The sequence below is a fragment of the Pteropus vampyrus genome, unplaced genomic scaffold, assembly GCF_000151845.1.
Source record: "Pteropus vampyrus isolate Shadow unplaced genomic scaffold, Pvam_2.0 Scaffold22, whole genome shotgun sequence".
Classification (NCBI taxonomy): Eukaryota; Metazoa; Chordata; class Mammalia; order Chiroptera; family Pteropodidae; genus Pteropus; species Pteropus vampyrus.
In genome coordinates, this window is record NW_011888803.1 from 14,221,068 (window position 1) to 14,239,375 (window position 18,308).

Sequence of the window (18,308 nt, forward strand, 5' to 3'; positions counted from 1 at the left end):
CAGAGCAAGAGACATTATTCAGTTTGAGCAACAAAGGGGAAAAAATATTTGGAATAAAATAAACAGTTCCTCAGGGACCTGTGGGACATTACCATAAGATCAAACATGTCATTAGAGTCCCAGAGAATGATACTGATACAAAAAAATATTCGAAGGAATCTTGCTGAAAACCAAAACTTTTAGAAAACCATAAAAGCAGCCAGAGATAGTAACACATTGTATATAGAGAAACTTAAGATTAAAATTACTGTAGATTTCTCATCAAGAACCATGAAGGTTAGAAGACAAAACAAACTTTTTCTTTAATGCTGAAAGAGAAAATCCATCAACCTAGAATTCTATGTCCAGAAAAAATATTCCTTAGGAAGTATTAAGACCTTAGATGGACAGTTTAGAGAACTTGTCACCTGCAGACTTGTTCTAAAATAAATGCTAAATAAAGTTCTTCAGGCAAAAGGGAAATAATACCAGAGAGAAACTTGGGACTTTAGGAATGAAAGAAGAGCAACAAAAAAGTAAATATTTGGTTGGATACAGTGAACTGTTTTTTGTCCGTCTAGGTTTTTTTAATTTCTGTGACTGTTGAAAGAAAAAAATTTATAGTATTGTCTAGTGAAGTTTTCAGCGTATATTGGTGTAATACATTGGATAACTACAATATAAAAGAGGAAGGGTAAAGGGATCTGTTTTTATAGAATTTCTACATTTTACTTCAAGTGGCAAAGTCTTAATTCTGAATAAACTATGAAAAGTTAAATGTGTATGTTATAATTCCTAGAGACCACTAAAATACTATACAGATATAGTAAAACATCAATAGATAAAATAGAATTCTGAAAATATCCATATATTTAAAAGAAACCTGGAAAGGAGAAACAGTAATGAAAAACAGGAGACAGAAAACTAATAATGAAATGGTACGCTTAAATCTAATTGTATCAAATAGTACTGTAGATGTAAATGTTCTACACCAAATAAAAGACTGAGATTGTGAGATTGGATTAAAAAAATAAGACTCAAATATATATACTCTTCAAGAAATTAATGGTATATATAAATGTAGATAGGTTAAATATAAAAGGATGGAAAAAGTTGTACCAGGCAAACCAAAGAAAGCTGCAGTGGCTATATAAATATCGGAATAAGTAGACATCAGAACAAAGAAAATTACCAGGGATAAAGAAGAGCATTATATAATGATAAAAGGCTCAGTTCACCAAGAAGATATAACAGCAGTCATAACCTAACAATAGAATTTCAGAATGTATGAAGTAAAAGCGAAGAGGTCTGAAAGGAAAAGGAAGTTAATCCAAAATTATAGTTGGAGACATCAGTACTACTATTTTCAATAATCAATAGACTAAATAGTCAAAACAAATTAGCAAGGATACAGATCTCACCTGAACACTGTCAGCCAACTTAACTTCATTGAAATTTATAGAATACGCCACCCAACAACAGAATATACATTCTTCTCCAGTGCACTTGAAACATTCAGCACAATATACCATACTCTAGGTCATAAAATAAACTTTATCAAATATAAAAGAATCAAAACCACATATAGAATGTTCTCTGACCATAATGGAATTAAGCTAGAAACCATTAAAATACATGAAAAATCCCCAAATATTTGGAAGCTAAATAACACACTTCTAAATAATACATGAATTGAAGAGTAAGTCTCAAGGGAAACTAAAACACGAAACTGAATGAAAATGAAAACACAACATATAAAAATTTGCAGACTGTGGCTGGAGCAGTTCTGGAAAGCTTATAGCATTAAATGCAAATATTAGAAGAAAATAAAGAAAATCAGTAATCTGAACTTTCACCTTAAGTAACTAGGACAAGAAGAGCAAAATCAACCCAAAAGAAACAGGAATAATAAAAAAGGCATAACTGAAAAGAACTGACAGAAAAAAGAATATTTGTAGAGAAAGTCGGTAAAACTCGAAGCCTGTTCTTTGAAAAAATGAACAAAATTTATAAACCTCTAGCCAGTCAACCAAGAAAAAAGAGAAAACACAAATTACCTATATCAGGAATGTATAGGGTATATCACTACAGACCTCATAGATATTAAAGGTTAATAAAGGAATGCTACAAACAATTCTGTGCACATTAATTTGACAACCTAGGTGAAATAAACCAATTCCTCAAAATACACTAATAATGCTCAAGAAGAAATAGATAACCTGAGTAGTTCTACATATGTTAAAGAAATTGGATTTGTAGTTATAAAACTTGCCCCAAAAGAAAATTCCAGGCCTGGATTGTTTCACTGATAAATTCTTACAAGCATTTAAAAAACTGAAAACAGTCTACACAGTCTTCCAGAATACCAAAGAGGAAGGATCACTTCCCGACTCATTTCATGAGGCTAGCATTACCATACCAAAATGAGACATAGACAGTATCAGAAGAGAAACTTAAACTGATATACCTCATGTGTATTGAAGCAAAAATACTCAACAAATGTGGGCAAATCAAATTCAGCAACAAATATACATAAATCACATACACAAAAGTGGTTTATCCTGGGAATGGAAGACCGGTTCAACATTCAGGGGAAAAAAAAAATAATCTATCATAATAGTAGACAAAAGAAACCCAAAAACCCTTACATGATCATGCCAATAAGTGCAGGACAAAATTCAACATTCTCATGATAAAAAACTCTCAGCCTACTAAGAATGCAAGGGAACTTCATTAACCTGATAAAGGGCATCTGCAAGAAACAAAAACCTTTTCGATATCTTAATGGTGAGACTGAATATTTTCTCTCTAAGTTTGGGAACAAGACAAGAATATCTGCTCTCATCAATGATATTCAAACATCATACTAGAAAGTCCAAAAACATAAAAGGCATATAGATTAGAGTGAAACAAAACTATTCCTGTTTCAGACATCATGATTTTCTATGTAGAAAATCCCAAAAAATCTACAAAAATTTCCTAAAACTGGTGAGTAAGAAAGGTCACAGGATGCAAAGCCAAAAAATCAGTTCTTTTTCTATATACTAGAATGAACAATTGGAAGCTAAAATTTAAAAAGAAGTGCTATTTGTAATATATATATATATATATTACATATATATATATATGTACAACAAAATATGTGGAAAATCTGTATGCTGCAAACTACAAAATGTTAATGAAAGATCAAACAAGACCTAAATAAATGGAAAGAAGTACCATTTCTGTGGATTGGAAATCTCAATATGTTTAGGATGTCAGGTCACCCCGTAAGTCTATCGATTTAGTGCATTCTAATGAAAATCCCAGTAAAATTTTTTGTATATATATGTAGCTGATTTAAAATTTTATAATGGAAAGGCAAAGAATTTAGGATAGCCAAAGCAAGATTGAAAAAAAGCCAAAGTTAATGGACCCATACTACTCATGTATTAAGACTTCCTCTAAAGCTACAGGAATCAAGACAATGAGATATTTGCAAAATAATACATAGATGAAAGGAACAAAACAGAGAGTCTGGAAATAGACCCAGAAAATATGGCCAACTTATTTTTATCAAGGGTAGAAAACTAATTCAGAATGGAGAAAGAATAGTGTTTCAACAAATGGTGCTGGAACAATTGGACCACCCATATGCGAAAAGATGGAACTGCACTGTATACATTATATAAAAATTCAAAGTGACTCATTAAATATAAACCATAAAACTTTTAGAGGAAAATATATGAGAAAATATTCATGACCTTTGGTTAGGCAGAGTTTTTAGTTATGAACCTAAACAAAATAAGTTCATAAACTTTTTGTAATTAACTTTATTGGGGTAACATTGATTAATACAATCAATGTTAATTGATTTTCAGGTGTACATTATCGTTTGACATCTGTATATTCTATTGTGTGTTTACCACCCCAAAGTCCAGTTTTTTTCAGCTACCATATATTTGATCCCCTTTACCCACTTCTTCCCCCCACCCCCTATATTTGACACCTTTTACCCCATCTAACTCCCCACTCGTCCCCCACTGCACTAGTAACCACTACTCTATAGTCCACTGGTAACCAGTAGTCTATTGTCCATGTCCATATGTCTCTTTGTTTGTCCTGCTCATTTGTTGTTTTTAGGTTTATAGCCCACATATAAATGATATCACGTGATTTTCAACTTTTTTCTGGAGTATTCCATTTAGCATAATTATCTCGAGGTCCATCCATGCTGTTGCGAATGACAGTATTTCATCTCTTCTTATGGCTGAGTAATAGTCCATTGTATACATGTACCACAGCTTCTTTAGCCAGTCATCTAGAGTACTTCAGTTGCTTCCATGTCCTGGCCACTGCAAATAATGCTGCTATGAACATTGGTGTGCAAATATCTTTATAGATATGAATTTTCTAGTCTTTAGGTTAAATACCCAGTAGAGGGATTGCTAGATCATATAGTAGATCAATTCTTAGTTTTTTGAGGAACCTCCATGCTGTTTTCCATAGTGGCTGTACCAATTTGCAGTCCCACCAGCAGTGTCTGAGGGTTCCTTTTTCTCCGCATCCTCGCCAACATTTGTTATTACTTGTCCTGTTGATTACACCTATTCTAACAAGTGTTAGATGGTATCTCATTGTGGTTTTGATTTGCATTGCTCTAATAACTAGTGATGTTGAGCATCTTTTCATATATTTGTTGGCCATTTGTATGTCCTCTAGGGAGAAGTGTCTGTTCAGGTCCTCTGCCCAGTTTTTGATTGGATCATTTGGTTTTTCGTTGTTATTGAGTCATATGAGTTCTTTGTATTTTTGGGTATTAGGCACTTATCGGAGGCATTGCTTGCAAATATATTTTCCCACTCAGATGATTGTCTCTTTACCTTGTTGACGGTTTCTTTTGCTGAGCAGAAGCTTTTTAGTTTGATATAGTCTCATTCATTTATTTGTGCTTTTACTTCCCTTGTCTTTGAGGTCAAATTCATAAAATCTTTAAGTCCAAGGTCCTTGAGTTTAGTTCCTATGTTTTCTTCTATGTATTTTATTGTTTCAGGTCTTATATTCAGGTCCTTAATCGATTTTGAGTTAATTTTGGTGTGTGGTGATAGACAACAGTCTAGGTTCATTCTTTTGCAGTTGGCTTTCCAGTTTTTCCAGCACTATTTATTGAAGTGGCTTTCCTTTCTTCACTGTATGTTTTTGGCTTTTCTGTCAAAAATTATTTGCCCATATAAACATGGGTTCACTTCTGGACTCTCCATTCTGTCCCACTGGTCCATGTGTCTGTTTTCCTGCCAATATCATGCTGTTTTGATTATTGTCGCTTTGTAGTATAATTTGAAGTCAGGCAGAGGGATGCCTCCAACTTTGTTCTTTTTTCTTAGGATGACTTTGGCTGTTTGGGGTCTTTTGTGTTTCCATACAAATCTGATGAGTTTTTGTTCTGTTTCTTTAAAAATGCTGATGGGATTTTGATGGGGATTGCATTAAATCTGTACAATGCTTTAGGTAATATTGTCATTTTAACTATGTTGATTCTTCTAACCCAAGAACATGTAATATCTTTCCATTTCTTTGTATTTTCTTTGATTTCTTTTAATAGGATCTTGTAGTTTTCAGTGTATAGGGCCTTCATATGTTTTGTTAGATTTATTCCTAGGTATTTTATTCTTTTTGTTGCAATTGCAATAGAAATTTTTTTTCAACTTTTTCTGACACTTTGTTGTTAGAGTATAGGAACGCTATGGATTTTTGAACATTGATTTTGTATCCAGATACTTTACTGTTTTTGCTTATTGTTTCTAGTGGTGTTCTTGTGGAGTCTTTAGGGTTTTCTATATAGAGGATCATGTCATCTGCAGATAGTGACAGTTTGACTTCATTTTCTATTTGGATGCCTTTTATATCTTTCTCTTGTCTGATTGCACTTGCTAGGACCTCCGATGTTATACTGAATAAGAGTGGCGATAGTGGACAGTCTTGCCTTGTTCCTGATCTTAGAGAGAAGGTTTTCAGTTTTTCACCATTAAGTATAATGTTGGCTGAGGGTTTGTCATAGATGGCCTTTATTATGTTAAGGTACTTTCCTTCTATACCAATTTTGTGAAGTGTTTTGATCCTAAATGGATGCTGTATCTTGTCGAAGGCTTTTTCTGCATGTATTGATATAATCATATGATCCTTACTTTTTAATTTGTTTATGCGATGTATCATATTAATCGATTTGCATATGTTGAACCATCCCTGAGCTACTGGGATGAAGCCCACTTGATCGTGGTGTATAATCTTTTTAATACATTGCTGTATTCGGTTCGCTAGTATCTTATTTAGGATTTTTGCATATGTGTTTATGAGAGATATTGGTCTGTAGTTTTCTTTCTTTGTGTTCTTTACCAGGTTTTGGTATCAGAGTGATATTGGCCTCATAAATGAGTTGAGACGTATTGACTCCTCTTCAGTTTTTTGGAAGAGTTTGAGGAGAATAGGTATTAAATCTTCTTTGAATGTTTGGTAGAGTTCACTGGTGAAGCCATCTGGTCCTGGACTTTTACTTTTCGGTAAGTTTTTGATGATTGTTTCAATATCCATACTGCTAATCGGTCTATTTAGATTTTCCAGATCTGCTTGATTCAGTCTAGGAAGGTTATATTTTTCTAAGTACTGATCTGTTTCTTCTAGGTTATTAAATATGGTGTTATATACTTTTGCATAGTATTCTTGTATGATCCTTTGTATTTCTGCGATATCAGTAATTTTCCCTCTTTCATCCCTGATTTTGTTTATTTGTGTCCTTTCTCTTTTTTCTTTAGTGAATCTAGCCAGGAGTTTGTCAATTTTATTAACTTTTTCAAAGAACCAGCTCTTGTTGCATTTATTTTTTCTATCGTTCTTTTGTTTTCAATTTCATTTATTTCTGCTCTAATTTTGATGACTTCTTTCCTTCTGCTGACTTTAGGCTTCATTTTTTCGTCCTTTTCTAGTTTTTTAAGATGAAGGGTTAGGTTGTTTATTTGGGCTCATTCTTGTTTTTGGAGGTGGGCCTGTAATGATATGAACTTTCTTTCCCCTTATGACCGCTTTTGCCGTGTCCCAAAAGTTTCGATATGTTGTACTATCATTATCATTTGTTTCTATGTATCTGTTGATCTCTGTTTTTATTTCTTCTCTGACCCAGTTATTCTTCAGTAGCATGTTGTTTAATCTCCATGTATTTGTGGTTCTTCTTGATTACTTTTTGCAGTTGATGTCTAGTTTCAAAGTATTATGATCAGAGAATATAGTTGGTATGATTTCAACCCTCTTATATTTGTCAAGGCTATCTCTGTGTCCCAGTATGTGGTCGATTCTTGAGAATGTTCCATGTGCACTAGAGAAGAATGTATAAGCAGCTGCTTTGGCATGGAAGGCTCTGTAAATGTCAATTATGTCCAGTTGGTTTAATGTGTCATTTAAGGACGTTATTTCCTTATTGATTTTCTGTTTGGATGATCTGTCCATATCTGACAGTGGGGTATTACGGTTCCCTCCTAAAATAGTATTTTGGTCTGTTTCTCCCTTTAGTTCTGTTAGTATTTGCTTTACATATTTCGGGGCTCCCTGATTGGGAGCATAGATATTAATAAGTGTTATTTCTTCTTGATGCGTGATTCCCTTTATCATTATGAAGTATCCCTCAGTATCTTTCTTTACCTTTTTAGTTTTGAAACCTATTTCGTCTGATGTTTGTACTGCTACTCTTGCTTTTCTCTGAATGCCATTTGCTTGAAATATCATTTTCCACACTTTCACTTTGAGTCTATATTTGTCTTTGGAGCTGAAATGTGTCTCCTAGAGGCAGCATATGGTTGGGTTTTGTTTTTTTAATCCATTCTGCAACTGTGCCTTTTTATTGGTGAATTCAGTCCATTTACATTTAGGATGATTATTGAAACATGAGGTCTTCTTATAGCCATTTTATCTTTTCTTTCTGGTAGCTTGGTGTTTCCATTGCTTCCTTGTCCTTGTGTTTCTGTTTTCTTCATTTTGGTTGGCTTTTGTGGGTTTTACCTCTGATTCTTCTTGTTTCATGTTATATATTTCAGTTCTGAATCTTTGGTGTGTAGTTACCATTACGAATATGTAAGGATATTTATATATATACATTCATCCCTTTTCTTTTGCATGTGCCTTATTTCCATTCCCCTTTGTGAATCCGGATCTTTGAATCCTCCCCTTTACAGTCATTGTTGTCTCAGTTTTTCCCTATGTAAGCTGAACGTTCATTTCTATCTTGTTATAACAATTTGCTGTTTATTATTTAAGCTATAATGCCCTGCTCTTAATAAGGGTTACACTCCTCTGTTTCTATTTGCCTGATAGTCACTGTACTCCTAATTATGTATTCTTTTTGTCATTTTATTTTAGGTGAGCTGACTCCTTTCAGTATATCCTGTAGAGCAGGCCTCGTAGTGGAGAATTCCCTCAATTTTTGTATGTCTGGAAAGGTCTTGAATTCTCCTTCATATCTAAAGGAGAGCTTAGCTGGATACATTATTCTAGGCTGGTAGTTCCTTTTACTTAATAGTTAAATATTTGGTTCTATTCCTTTCTGGCTTGTAAGGTCTGTGCTGAGAAATCTGATGATTATCTAATGGGTTTTCCTTTATATGTTGCCATTTTCTTCTCCCTGGCTGCCTTGAGAATTCTATCTTTGTCGTTGATTTTTGGTAACTTTAATACAATATGTCTTGGTGAAGGCCTTTTGGGGTTGAGATAATTCGGTGTTTTATTAACTTCTTGAATTCCAAGCTCCAACTCATTCTTTAGAATTGGGAAATTCTCATCCACTATTTGTCTGAAAATGTTTTCTAGTCCCTGCTCCTTTTCCTCGCCTTTGGTAATGCCTGTGCTTATGTTTCCTCTCCCGATGGTATCAGCTAGTTCTTGTATTTCTCTTTAATTATTTTTCATTCTTTGGTTTCTCTCTTCTTCCTTCTGATGTATTTCTAGATTTCTGTCTCTGATATCACTGATCCTTTCCTCCATTTGGTCGACTCTATTTCCCAGGCTTGCTATTTCATTTTTCAACTCTTACAGTGTGTTCTTCGTCTCCAAAATATCTCTTCTGTTCTTCTTGAGAGTTTCAGTCTCCTTGGTCTGCTCATCTAGTTGTTTTTTTAATTCCTGAAATTGTTGATATGATTTGTTTTGAATCTCATTGAGTTTTGTCAGAAGTACCATCCTGAAGTCTCTGTCATTTAAGTTGCATATTTCTGTCCGTAAACTTATTTTCTGGAGATTTTTCTCTTTCTTTCTGAGATGCTTTGTCACCTTGTTTGTTCATGGTGTTTAGTGGACTATTTCTCCTCCTGGGCATTAATAGAAATGTATTCTGTTGTTTTTCCAGAAAGATTTATTAAATAAAGATCTCTCTTCAGCCTGCTGCAAAGAAGGCGCTCTTCTTTTCATTTCCAGTAGATGATGTCTAAGCCTCTTGGATCTCTAGCAGTTTCGGTAACATTTGCTCAGATTCCCCTGGGGCTCCGCAGTGATCCTTCTCAGAGGGTATGCTGGGAGGGGCCCTCTGGGTTGGAGATTGGGAACTGGTAAAAATAAGCTGTTGTTTCTCTGCTGTCCCACCCTGCTTCTCCGCTTTCTGCCCTGATGACTGGGCCCTCCAGTCAGCTGTGTACAAACCGTGGCACTTCCAGGCAGGGTTGTTCAGGAAAGTTGCTGCGCCTTCACCCCTCTCCGTCCTCCTATAGGGTGCTCCTGTGGCTGTGAGAGGCAACTTCTTTATTACTCCCAGTCCACCACCCAACACCCGGGTTCTGATCTGTGGTAACTCTTATGCGCAGATCCCTTGCTCAGACTTGCTGATGTGCAGTTTTGGTGTTCTTTGTTGAGTTTTAGATGTTCTGCTTATTGTTGTTTCAATGGGAGAGATCTAGGGATGTCTCTCACTCTGCCATGTTTCTGCCGAATCTCATAAACTATTAAAACTTTTAGTTTCTTTTAAACTATTAAAAGAAGCTATTAAGAAAATGAAAAGACAAGCTACAGACTGGGAGAATATATTTGTAAATATTTATAAATCACATATCCAACAAAGAACTTGTATGTAGCACATATAAAGAACTCTCAAAACTCATCAATAAGAAAACAACTCATTTTTTTAATGGGCAAAAGATTTGAATAGACATATTGACATATTGATAGCAAATAAACATATGGTAATATGTGGAAGATGATTAGTTGTTAGAGAAATGCAGATTAAAAGCAAAATGAAATACCCCTGCATTCCTATTGAGAAAGTAGGTAGGGGAGGGAGGAAGGAGAGAGAGAGAGAGAAAGAATAAGTGAATGGATAAATTATGATATCTCAATATAATGGAATACTACTCAGTAATAACAAGGAACAATCTGATATAGGCAAAAACGGGTGAAATCCAAGGCCTTATGCTGCATGGAAGAAGCCAATTTCGAATTGTATACTATACAATTCCATTTCTGTGACATTCTCAAAAAGTTAAAAGCTATAGGATGGAGAGCAGTTCATTGGTTGCCAGGTGTTGGGGAAGATGGAGAATTTTACTATAAAGGATTAACATGAGGAACTTTGAGGGTGAAAGAGCTGTTCTGTATCATGTGGAGAGAGTTTCATGAATTTGTGTGTGTTAAAAAACTCAGAACTATACACCAAAAATATGAATATAAACTAACTTTTTAAAAGCCTATCACCTCGATTTATTGTTAGAATTTTTATTTATATTTTCTAGATCAGTTTCTCTGCATCTTTGCATACTTACATGTATACAATATGCATATATACAAACATATACATAAACAACATTTTTAACAGCTTCATTTCACAGAATGGTTGCATTTTGAGTTATTTTCTCTTGAAGAATTATAATTAATTTTAATAAACATTATTGTAAAGCTACTTTCCATATTTGAGAATATTATTTTATATTAGATTCTCAAAAGTAGAACTGTGGATTCAGAAGTTAAAAAGTATTTTTCAGATGAAGAGTTTTATTCCTGATAAATTTTTTAGGGATTAATCTGAGAGTAGCAGAAGTTCTAGGAAGATAGTATATTCAGCATCTCAAATATTGAACTGCTGCTGAGAATTGGCATGATAGGTCTATCAAAAGGTCTCCCGGATAATTAATAAGTCAACTTACCCAAAAGTCTATAGTTATTACATTATACAATCTTGTTTACTAATGACATTTATTTCAATATATTCGTGTTTTAAGAAAAAGTCCTAAAGTTATTTAACCTTCTTTGCCTTACTTTTGGAAAATACATATAACAAAATTTATCATCTTAATCATTATTGAGTGTATAGCTCAGTGGTATTAAATACATTCATATTGTGTAACCATCACCACCATTCATCCTCATCACTTCATCTTGTAGAACTGAAACTATACCAATGAAACAATAATTCCCCATTCTCCCCTCCCCTAGCTTCTAGCAGTCACCATTCTACTTTCTCTTCCTATGATTTTGATTACTTTACCACACATAAAGTAGAATCATACAGTATTTGTCTTTTTTGTGACCAGTTTATATCACTTAGCGTAATGTCCTCTAGGTTCATTCATGTAACATGTTGCAGGATTCTTTTCCTTTATAAGGCTGAGTAATACTATATTGTATGTATATATCACATTTAGCTTACTTGTTCATCAGATGATGGACCCTTGGTTTGCTTCCACATTTTAACTATTGTGAATAATGCTGCTATGATCACGAGGATGTACAAATAATCTATTTGAGACCCTGCTTTCAGTTCTTTTGAGTATATATCCAGAAGTGAAATTTCTGATTGTACGATAATTCTGTTTTTAATTTTTTGAGGAACCACCGTACTGTTTTCCACAGCTGCTATACCATTTCACATTCCCATCAGAGCACAAGTATTCCAATTTCTCCACATCCTCGCAAACACGTTTTCTGTTTCTTTGATAGTAGCCATCTAATAAGTGTGAGGTGGCATCTCATTGTAGTTTTGATTTGCATTTCCCTAATGATCAGTGATCTTGAGATTATTTTCATGTGCTTGTTGGCCATACATGTATCTTTGGAAAATGTCTAATCAAGATTTTTGCCCACTTTTAATTGAGTTGTTAGTTTTTGTTGTTGCGTTTTAGCACATATTCTGTATATTAATCCCTTTTCAGATATATGATTTGCAAGTATGGTCTCCCATTCTTTGAGTTGCCTTTTCACTCTATTTAAAGTGTTTCTGGATGCACAAAATTTTAAAATTTTCATGAAGTCTAATTTGTCTATATTTTTCTTTTGTCCTATGCCTTTGGTATCATATCTAAGAAATCATTCCCAAATCCAATGTTGTGAAGCATTTGTTCTGTGTTTCCAAGAGTTTTATAATTTTCTTACATTTTGGTCTGTGATTCATTTTGAGTTAATTTTTTTATATGGTGCTAGGTAAGGGTCCGACTTCATTATTTTTACATGTGGCTGTCCAGTATTCTCAGAACTATTTCTTGAAAAGACTCTTTTATTTCCCCCATTGAATGGTCTTGGCACCCTTGTCAAAAATCATTTGACCATATATGCAAGAATTTATTTCTGGGCTCTCTATTCCATTGTTCTATATTTCTATCTTTATGCCAACACCACACTCTTGATTACTGTATGATTTGGAGTATGATTTGAAATCAGGAAAGGGGAGTCCTTCGGTTTTGTTCCATTTCAAGATTGTTTTGGCTATTTGGGGTCCCTTGAGATTGCATATGAATTTTAGGCTGGGTTTTTTGATACAAAAAAAATCATTGGGATTTTGGTAGGGATGGCACCATCTGTAGATTACTTTAGGTAATATGGACACTTTAACGACATTAAGTCTTCCAGTCGTGAACATGGGATGTGTTTCTATTTATTTATGTCTATAATTTCTTTCAGCAGTGTTTTTGTAATTTTCATTGTACAAGTCTTTCACCTACTCGGTTAATTCCTATGTATTTTATTCTTTTTGGTGCTATTGTAACTGTAATTGTTTTTGTAATTTCCTTTGCAGATTATTCATTTTTCATGTAGGAATGTAGCCTATCTTTGTATGTTGAATTGGATCCTGCTACTTTTCTGTGTTCACTTATCCTAATATTTTTGTGTTAAATACTTAGGGTTTTATATATATAAACTCGTATTATCTCCAAACAGAGATCATTTTACTTTCCAATTTGGATGCCTTTTCTTTCTTTTTTTTGCATAATCGCTCTGGCTAGAATTCCAATACATGTTAAATAGAAGTGGTGAAAGGTGACATCCTTGTCTTGTTTTTGATCTTAGAGGAGAAGCTTTTCTTTCACTGTTGAGTATGTTAGCTGTGAGTTATTCATATATGGCTTTTATTATGTTAAGGTAGTTTTCTCCTATTCCTAGTTTGTTGAATGTTTTTGTGATGAAAGGGTATTTAATTTTGTCAAATGTTTTCCCGAATCAATTGAGATGATCATGTGTTGTTTTCTCTTTGTTGTGTTGATGTGGCATATTACATTGATCAATTTTTGTAGGTTGAACCATCTTTGCATTCCAGGAATAAATTCCACTTGGTCAGGGTGTATTATCCTTTTAGTATGCTCCTGAATTTGGATCGTTAGTATTTTGCTGGGGAGTTTTTGCATCAATATTCATAAGGGATATTGGTCTATAGTTTTCTTTTAGTGTCTTTGTCTGTTTTTGGTATCCGGTTAATGCTGGTCTCAGCATTACTTAGGAAGTGTTCTCCCCTCCATGTTTTTGAAAAGTTTGAGAAGGATTAGTATTAATTCTTCTTTAAATGTTTGATGGAATTCACCAGTGAAGCCATCAGGTTGGGAGAGTTTTGATTACTGATTCAATCTCCTTACTAGTTATAGGTATATTCATATTATCTATTTCTTCATGATTTAGTCTTTATAGGTTTTGTATTTTTAGGAATTTGTCCATTTTATCTAGATTATCCAGTTTGTTGGCAAACAATTTTTTATAGTACTCTGGTTTTTTTAAGTTTCTGTAGAATTGTTAGTAATATCCTCATTTTCATTTCTGATTTTAGTAATTTGAGTGCTCTTTTTTGTTTGTAAGTCCATCTTGCTAAAGATTTGTCAATTTTTATTTTTTCAAATAACTATCAGTTGGTTTCATTAATATTGTATTCTATATGCTGTGTTTTTCTATTCTTTATATTACGGATCTTTGCTATAATCTTTATTTAATTTTCTTCCACTAGCTTTGGGTTTAATTTGTTCTTTTTCCAGTTCTTTTAAGTTGTAAAGTTAGGTTAATGATTTGAGATCAATCTTATTTTTTAATGTAAGCATTTGTAGCTATAAATTTCCCTCTTGTCACCACTTTTGTTGTGTCCTATGAGATATGATGTCATGTTTTTGTCTTTATCTCTAGGAATTTTCTAATTTTTCTTATGAATTTTTTGATTCATTGGTTTAAAATGTATTGGTTAATTGTTATAATTTTGTGAATTTTCCAAGTTTTCTTCTGTTTTTGATTTCTAGTTTCATCTTGTAGTCAGAGAAGAAACTTCGTTTGATTTAATTCTGTCTTTTTAAGTCTAGTACATTATGCTGATTAAGTCGTCTAGTTCCTTACCTATATTCTGTCTAGTTTTCTATTCATTATTAGGAGTGGGATATTGAAGTTTCCAAATATTGTAGTAGAAGCATCTGTTTCTCTCATCAATTCTGTCAACTTTTGCCTTATATTTTGATGGTATCTCATTAGGCTAGTAAATGTTTATAATAGTTATATCTTATTGCTCTATTGAATCCATTAATAACCTATAATATCCTTCTTTGTCTCTTATAACCTTCCTTGATTTGAAGTCTATTTTGTCTGATATTTGTATAGCCAACTCTGCTTTCTTTTGGTTATTGTTTGCGTGGAAAAACTTTTGCATTCTTTTACTTTCAACACATTTGTGTCTTTGGATCTCAAATGAGTCTCTGTAGACAAAATATATTTGAGTTATGTATTTTTATCCATTCTGCCAATCTTTTGATTGGAAAGTTTAATTCATATTTAAAGTAATTACTAATAGGGAGAGACTTAACTTCTGTCATGATGCCATTTGTTGCTATCAGTTGATTGTGTGTGGTGAAAATTTTAAATTCCTTTCTCATCTCTTTTTGTGTATATTCTATAGCTGTTATCTTTGTGATTACTATGGAAATTACATTTATCCTAAAGTTATAACAATCTAATTTGAATCTGTACCAGCTTACTTCAATAACATAAAAACTGTTTATTTACAGCTCCACTTCTAGCCTTTTGGGTTATTCATGTCGCAGAATTATATCTTTATGCATATGTGCCCCAAAATATAAACTAATAATTCTTTAAAATATATTAATCTCTTAAATTACATAGAAAATAAGATTTGGAGCTACAAACCAAAGTTAAAGTAATATTAGACTCTACACTAATAACAGGTTTTTTTAAATTTTTTACTGTATTAGTATCTTAATTCATGTAGTAAATGAAAAGCACAGTTATAAACTATTGTTGGGATAATACTAGCTTTTATAATTGCCCATGTATTTATTGAGATTTTTATTTTTCCATGCAGCTTCAAATTACTGTCTAGTGTCCTTTCATTACACCTTGCAGAACTCCCTTGAGCATTTCTGGCAGGGCATTTCTGGTGGTTACAAACTCCCTGAGCTTTTATTTATGTGAGATTGTATTAATTTCCTCCTCACTTTTGACAGTTTTGCTGGATATGGGATTCTTGGTAGACAGTTTTTTTCCTTCTGAATATTTCAGCCCACTGTCTTATGGTCTTTAAAGTTTCTGGCGAGAAATCTGCTTGTAATCTTACTGAGGATCCTTTGTAAATGATGATACGCTTATCTCTTGTTGCTTTTAAGATTCTCTGTCTTTTGAAAGTTTGATTATTGTGTGTCTTGGTATGGGTCTCTGAGTTCATCTCACTTGGATTTCACTGAGATTCTTGGATGTTTATATTCATATCTTTTGTGAAATTTGGGACATTTACAATCATTTCAGATATTCTCTCTGTCCCTTTTTTCCTTTTTTTCTCTCCTCTCCTTCTGGAATTCCAGTGATGTACGTGTTGGTCTGCTTGATGATGTATAACAGGTCCCTAGGGCTCTGTTCACATCAATCTTTTTTTTCCATTTCTTTAATTTCTAATGTGTTATTTGATTATTTTTATTTGATTTCACTTGAGTTTTCATTTCAGAGTTCCTCGATTTTAATATTTTCTAGTTAACCTTGTTACTACCACATTTTTATAAGTATTTGTGTCACATATATCACATATATTTTTTGTACATGTGTGTATATAATATGCACATATATACATATACACATATCAGTAACTTCATAATTTATCTTCACAAGAGTTTTTTGAGAGTTTGATAACACCAGTTGTTGGTGAAGTTGTGGGAAGTGAGAATCTTACACATTTCTATGAAAATATAAATTGTAATGCACTTTGAAGAGAAATACTTAATGAAGTTGGAAATATAAATATTCTACAACCAGTAAGTCCACTTCTAATTGGTCTGTTCTGAAGAAATTTAACATATGTACATAAAGAGACATATGCAAAGATGTTATTGTGACATTGTCATAATAGTGAAAAAGCAGAATACCTAATTGTTCCTGAGTAGAAGAATAGACAAGCTGTAGTTTGTTGTTACAATGGAATACTCTATTGTCTTAAAAGTAAACAAACTAGATCTGTATATGGATACATGAAAATTTACATGAATAAATGTCTAATTCAATATTGAGTGAAAAAAAAGCTTGCAGAAATGTCGATATCGAATTTTTAAAACAAAACTGTATTACATATTGTTCATGTTTCTACATATATAGTAAAAGCACAAAAAGCATATATAAGAATGAAGCACACCAGAGAATGATACTGGACAATTTCAGCATGGTATTGATGAAGGAATAAGGGGATAAGACATGGGTATGTGATCTCATTTCTTCTCTACAAGGAGGGAAATTGAAGGAAATTTGGCAAAATGCAAAAATGTATGTAATATGTGGTAACTTAACATGTGAGTATTATATTTCTGTATATTTAAAATGTTGAAAAAATTTTTAAATTTTATATAAATAGTCTTTTTTTTATGTTTAGCTTGCATCTCAACTAGAGAAGAAAGACCAGCAATTTAAAGAGCAAGAGAAGACTATGTCCATCTTGCAGCAAGACATAATATGCAAACAGCATCATCTTGAATCACTAGACAGACTCTTGACAGAAAGCAAGGGGGTAAAATCATCTTTAATAAAGTCCTGTTTAAAAGCTGACTAATATTTTAAGATTAGGTTTCTGTAACATATCTTTATCTTTAATCAAATTGTTAAATAGCCCATTAGTAATGCTAAAATATTTATACTAGAACTTATATTTTTGCTTGCCAATCTGTATGTTTTCAGGAAATGGAAAAGGAAAATATGAAGAAAGATGAAGCTTTGAAAGCATTACAAATCCAGGTGTCTGAAGAAACAATCAAGGCTAGTATGCTAATACTTAAAAAATTATTTTTTCTTAGTGGAGACATTTCTTTGGCTTTATTACCTTTCTCTATAAATTGTGAAAATTACTTACATAAAAATCAATTAAGAGGTAAGGATTTTACCTGGGTCAATGAATTTATTTCTGTAAGTATATTTTCTTTAATGTGAATTATGATCTTAATTATTTGATAGTTTATAATCTAGTTTGTAGATTATCTAAACTTTTTTTTTTTGCTAAAGAAAGATTTGTTTTTTAACATAAAAAAAACTTTTTTACATTAGCTACTTGGTAACCGTACTAGTAAAGGATTAACAGTGAAAATGAGGGGAGATGAAACTATAAGCAGTCCAATTTTGCTTCTTTTTACCAGTTCTGCTATAAGATTAATTAGGAGTTAAATTCAGATAAAATACAGATTTGTAGCTAGTATATCTTCATGATGAAAAGCATGGGCTTTGGAGCTAAATTGACTTAGGTTTTAGATCTGGCTTCAAAGTGTTTATGAACTGAGTGTAACCTTGGCTAGGTTATTTAAGCTCTCTGAACTTTCATTTCTTCATCTGTAAAATATATATAACAGGATAGTACCATAGAGGGTCATTATGAGAATTAAATAAATGAGGTACATAAAATGGTTAGCATATATTAAGTTACTCAAAGTTTAATAAGTAATTACTATGTAGTCAATGCTTTCTCCTTTGCATTTTTAGTGTTAAAAATAGGTCCAGACATACTGCTGTCTTTATTCTGTTATATATGGCTTAAATATAAAGGATTAAAAAATTTTTGATACTATTTAGTACTTTTTGCCTAGTACTCTGTTTTTAAACCATTTTGT

At 32.7% G+C, this 18,308-nt stretch overlaps 1 protein-coding gene across 5 annotated transcripts in view; it reads left to right on the forward strand.

The window, feature by feature from the left end:
* Positions 1-18,308, forward strand: part of CCDC18 (coiled-coil domain containing 18) — a 156,473-nt gene that overhangs the window by 36,532 nt on the left and 101,633 nt on the right. For all 5 annotated transcript variants that reach the window (XR_895645.2, XM_023528117.1, XM_011355662.2 and 2 more), the window contains exons 15-16: positions 17,087-17,221; positions 17,389-17,466. Coding sequence is in view for 4 of the 5 variants with exons in the window: in XM_023528117.1 (XP_023383885.1) it covers positions 17,087-17,221; positions 17,389-17,466 (213 nt within the window). In the remaining variant the exon portion in view is untranslated. The remainder of the gene's footprint in view (positions 1-17,086; positions 17,222-17,388; positions 17,467-18,308) is intronic.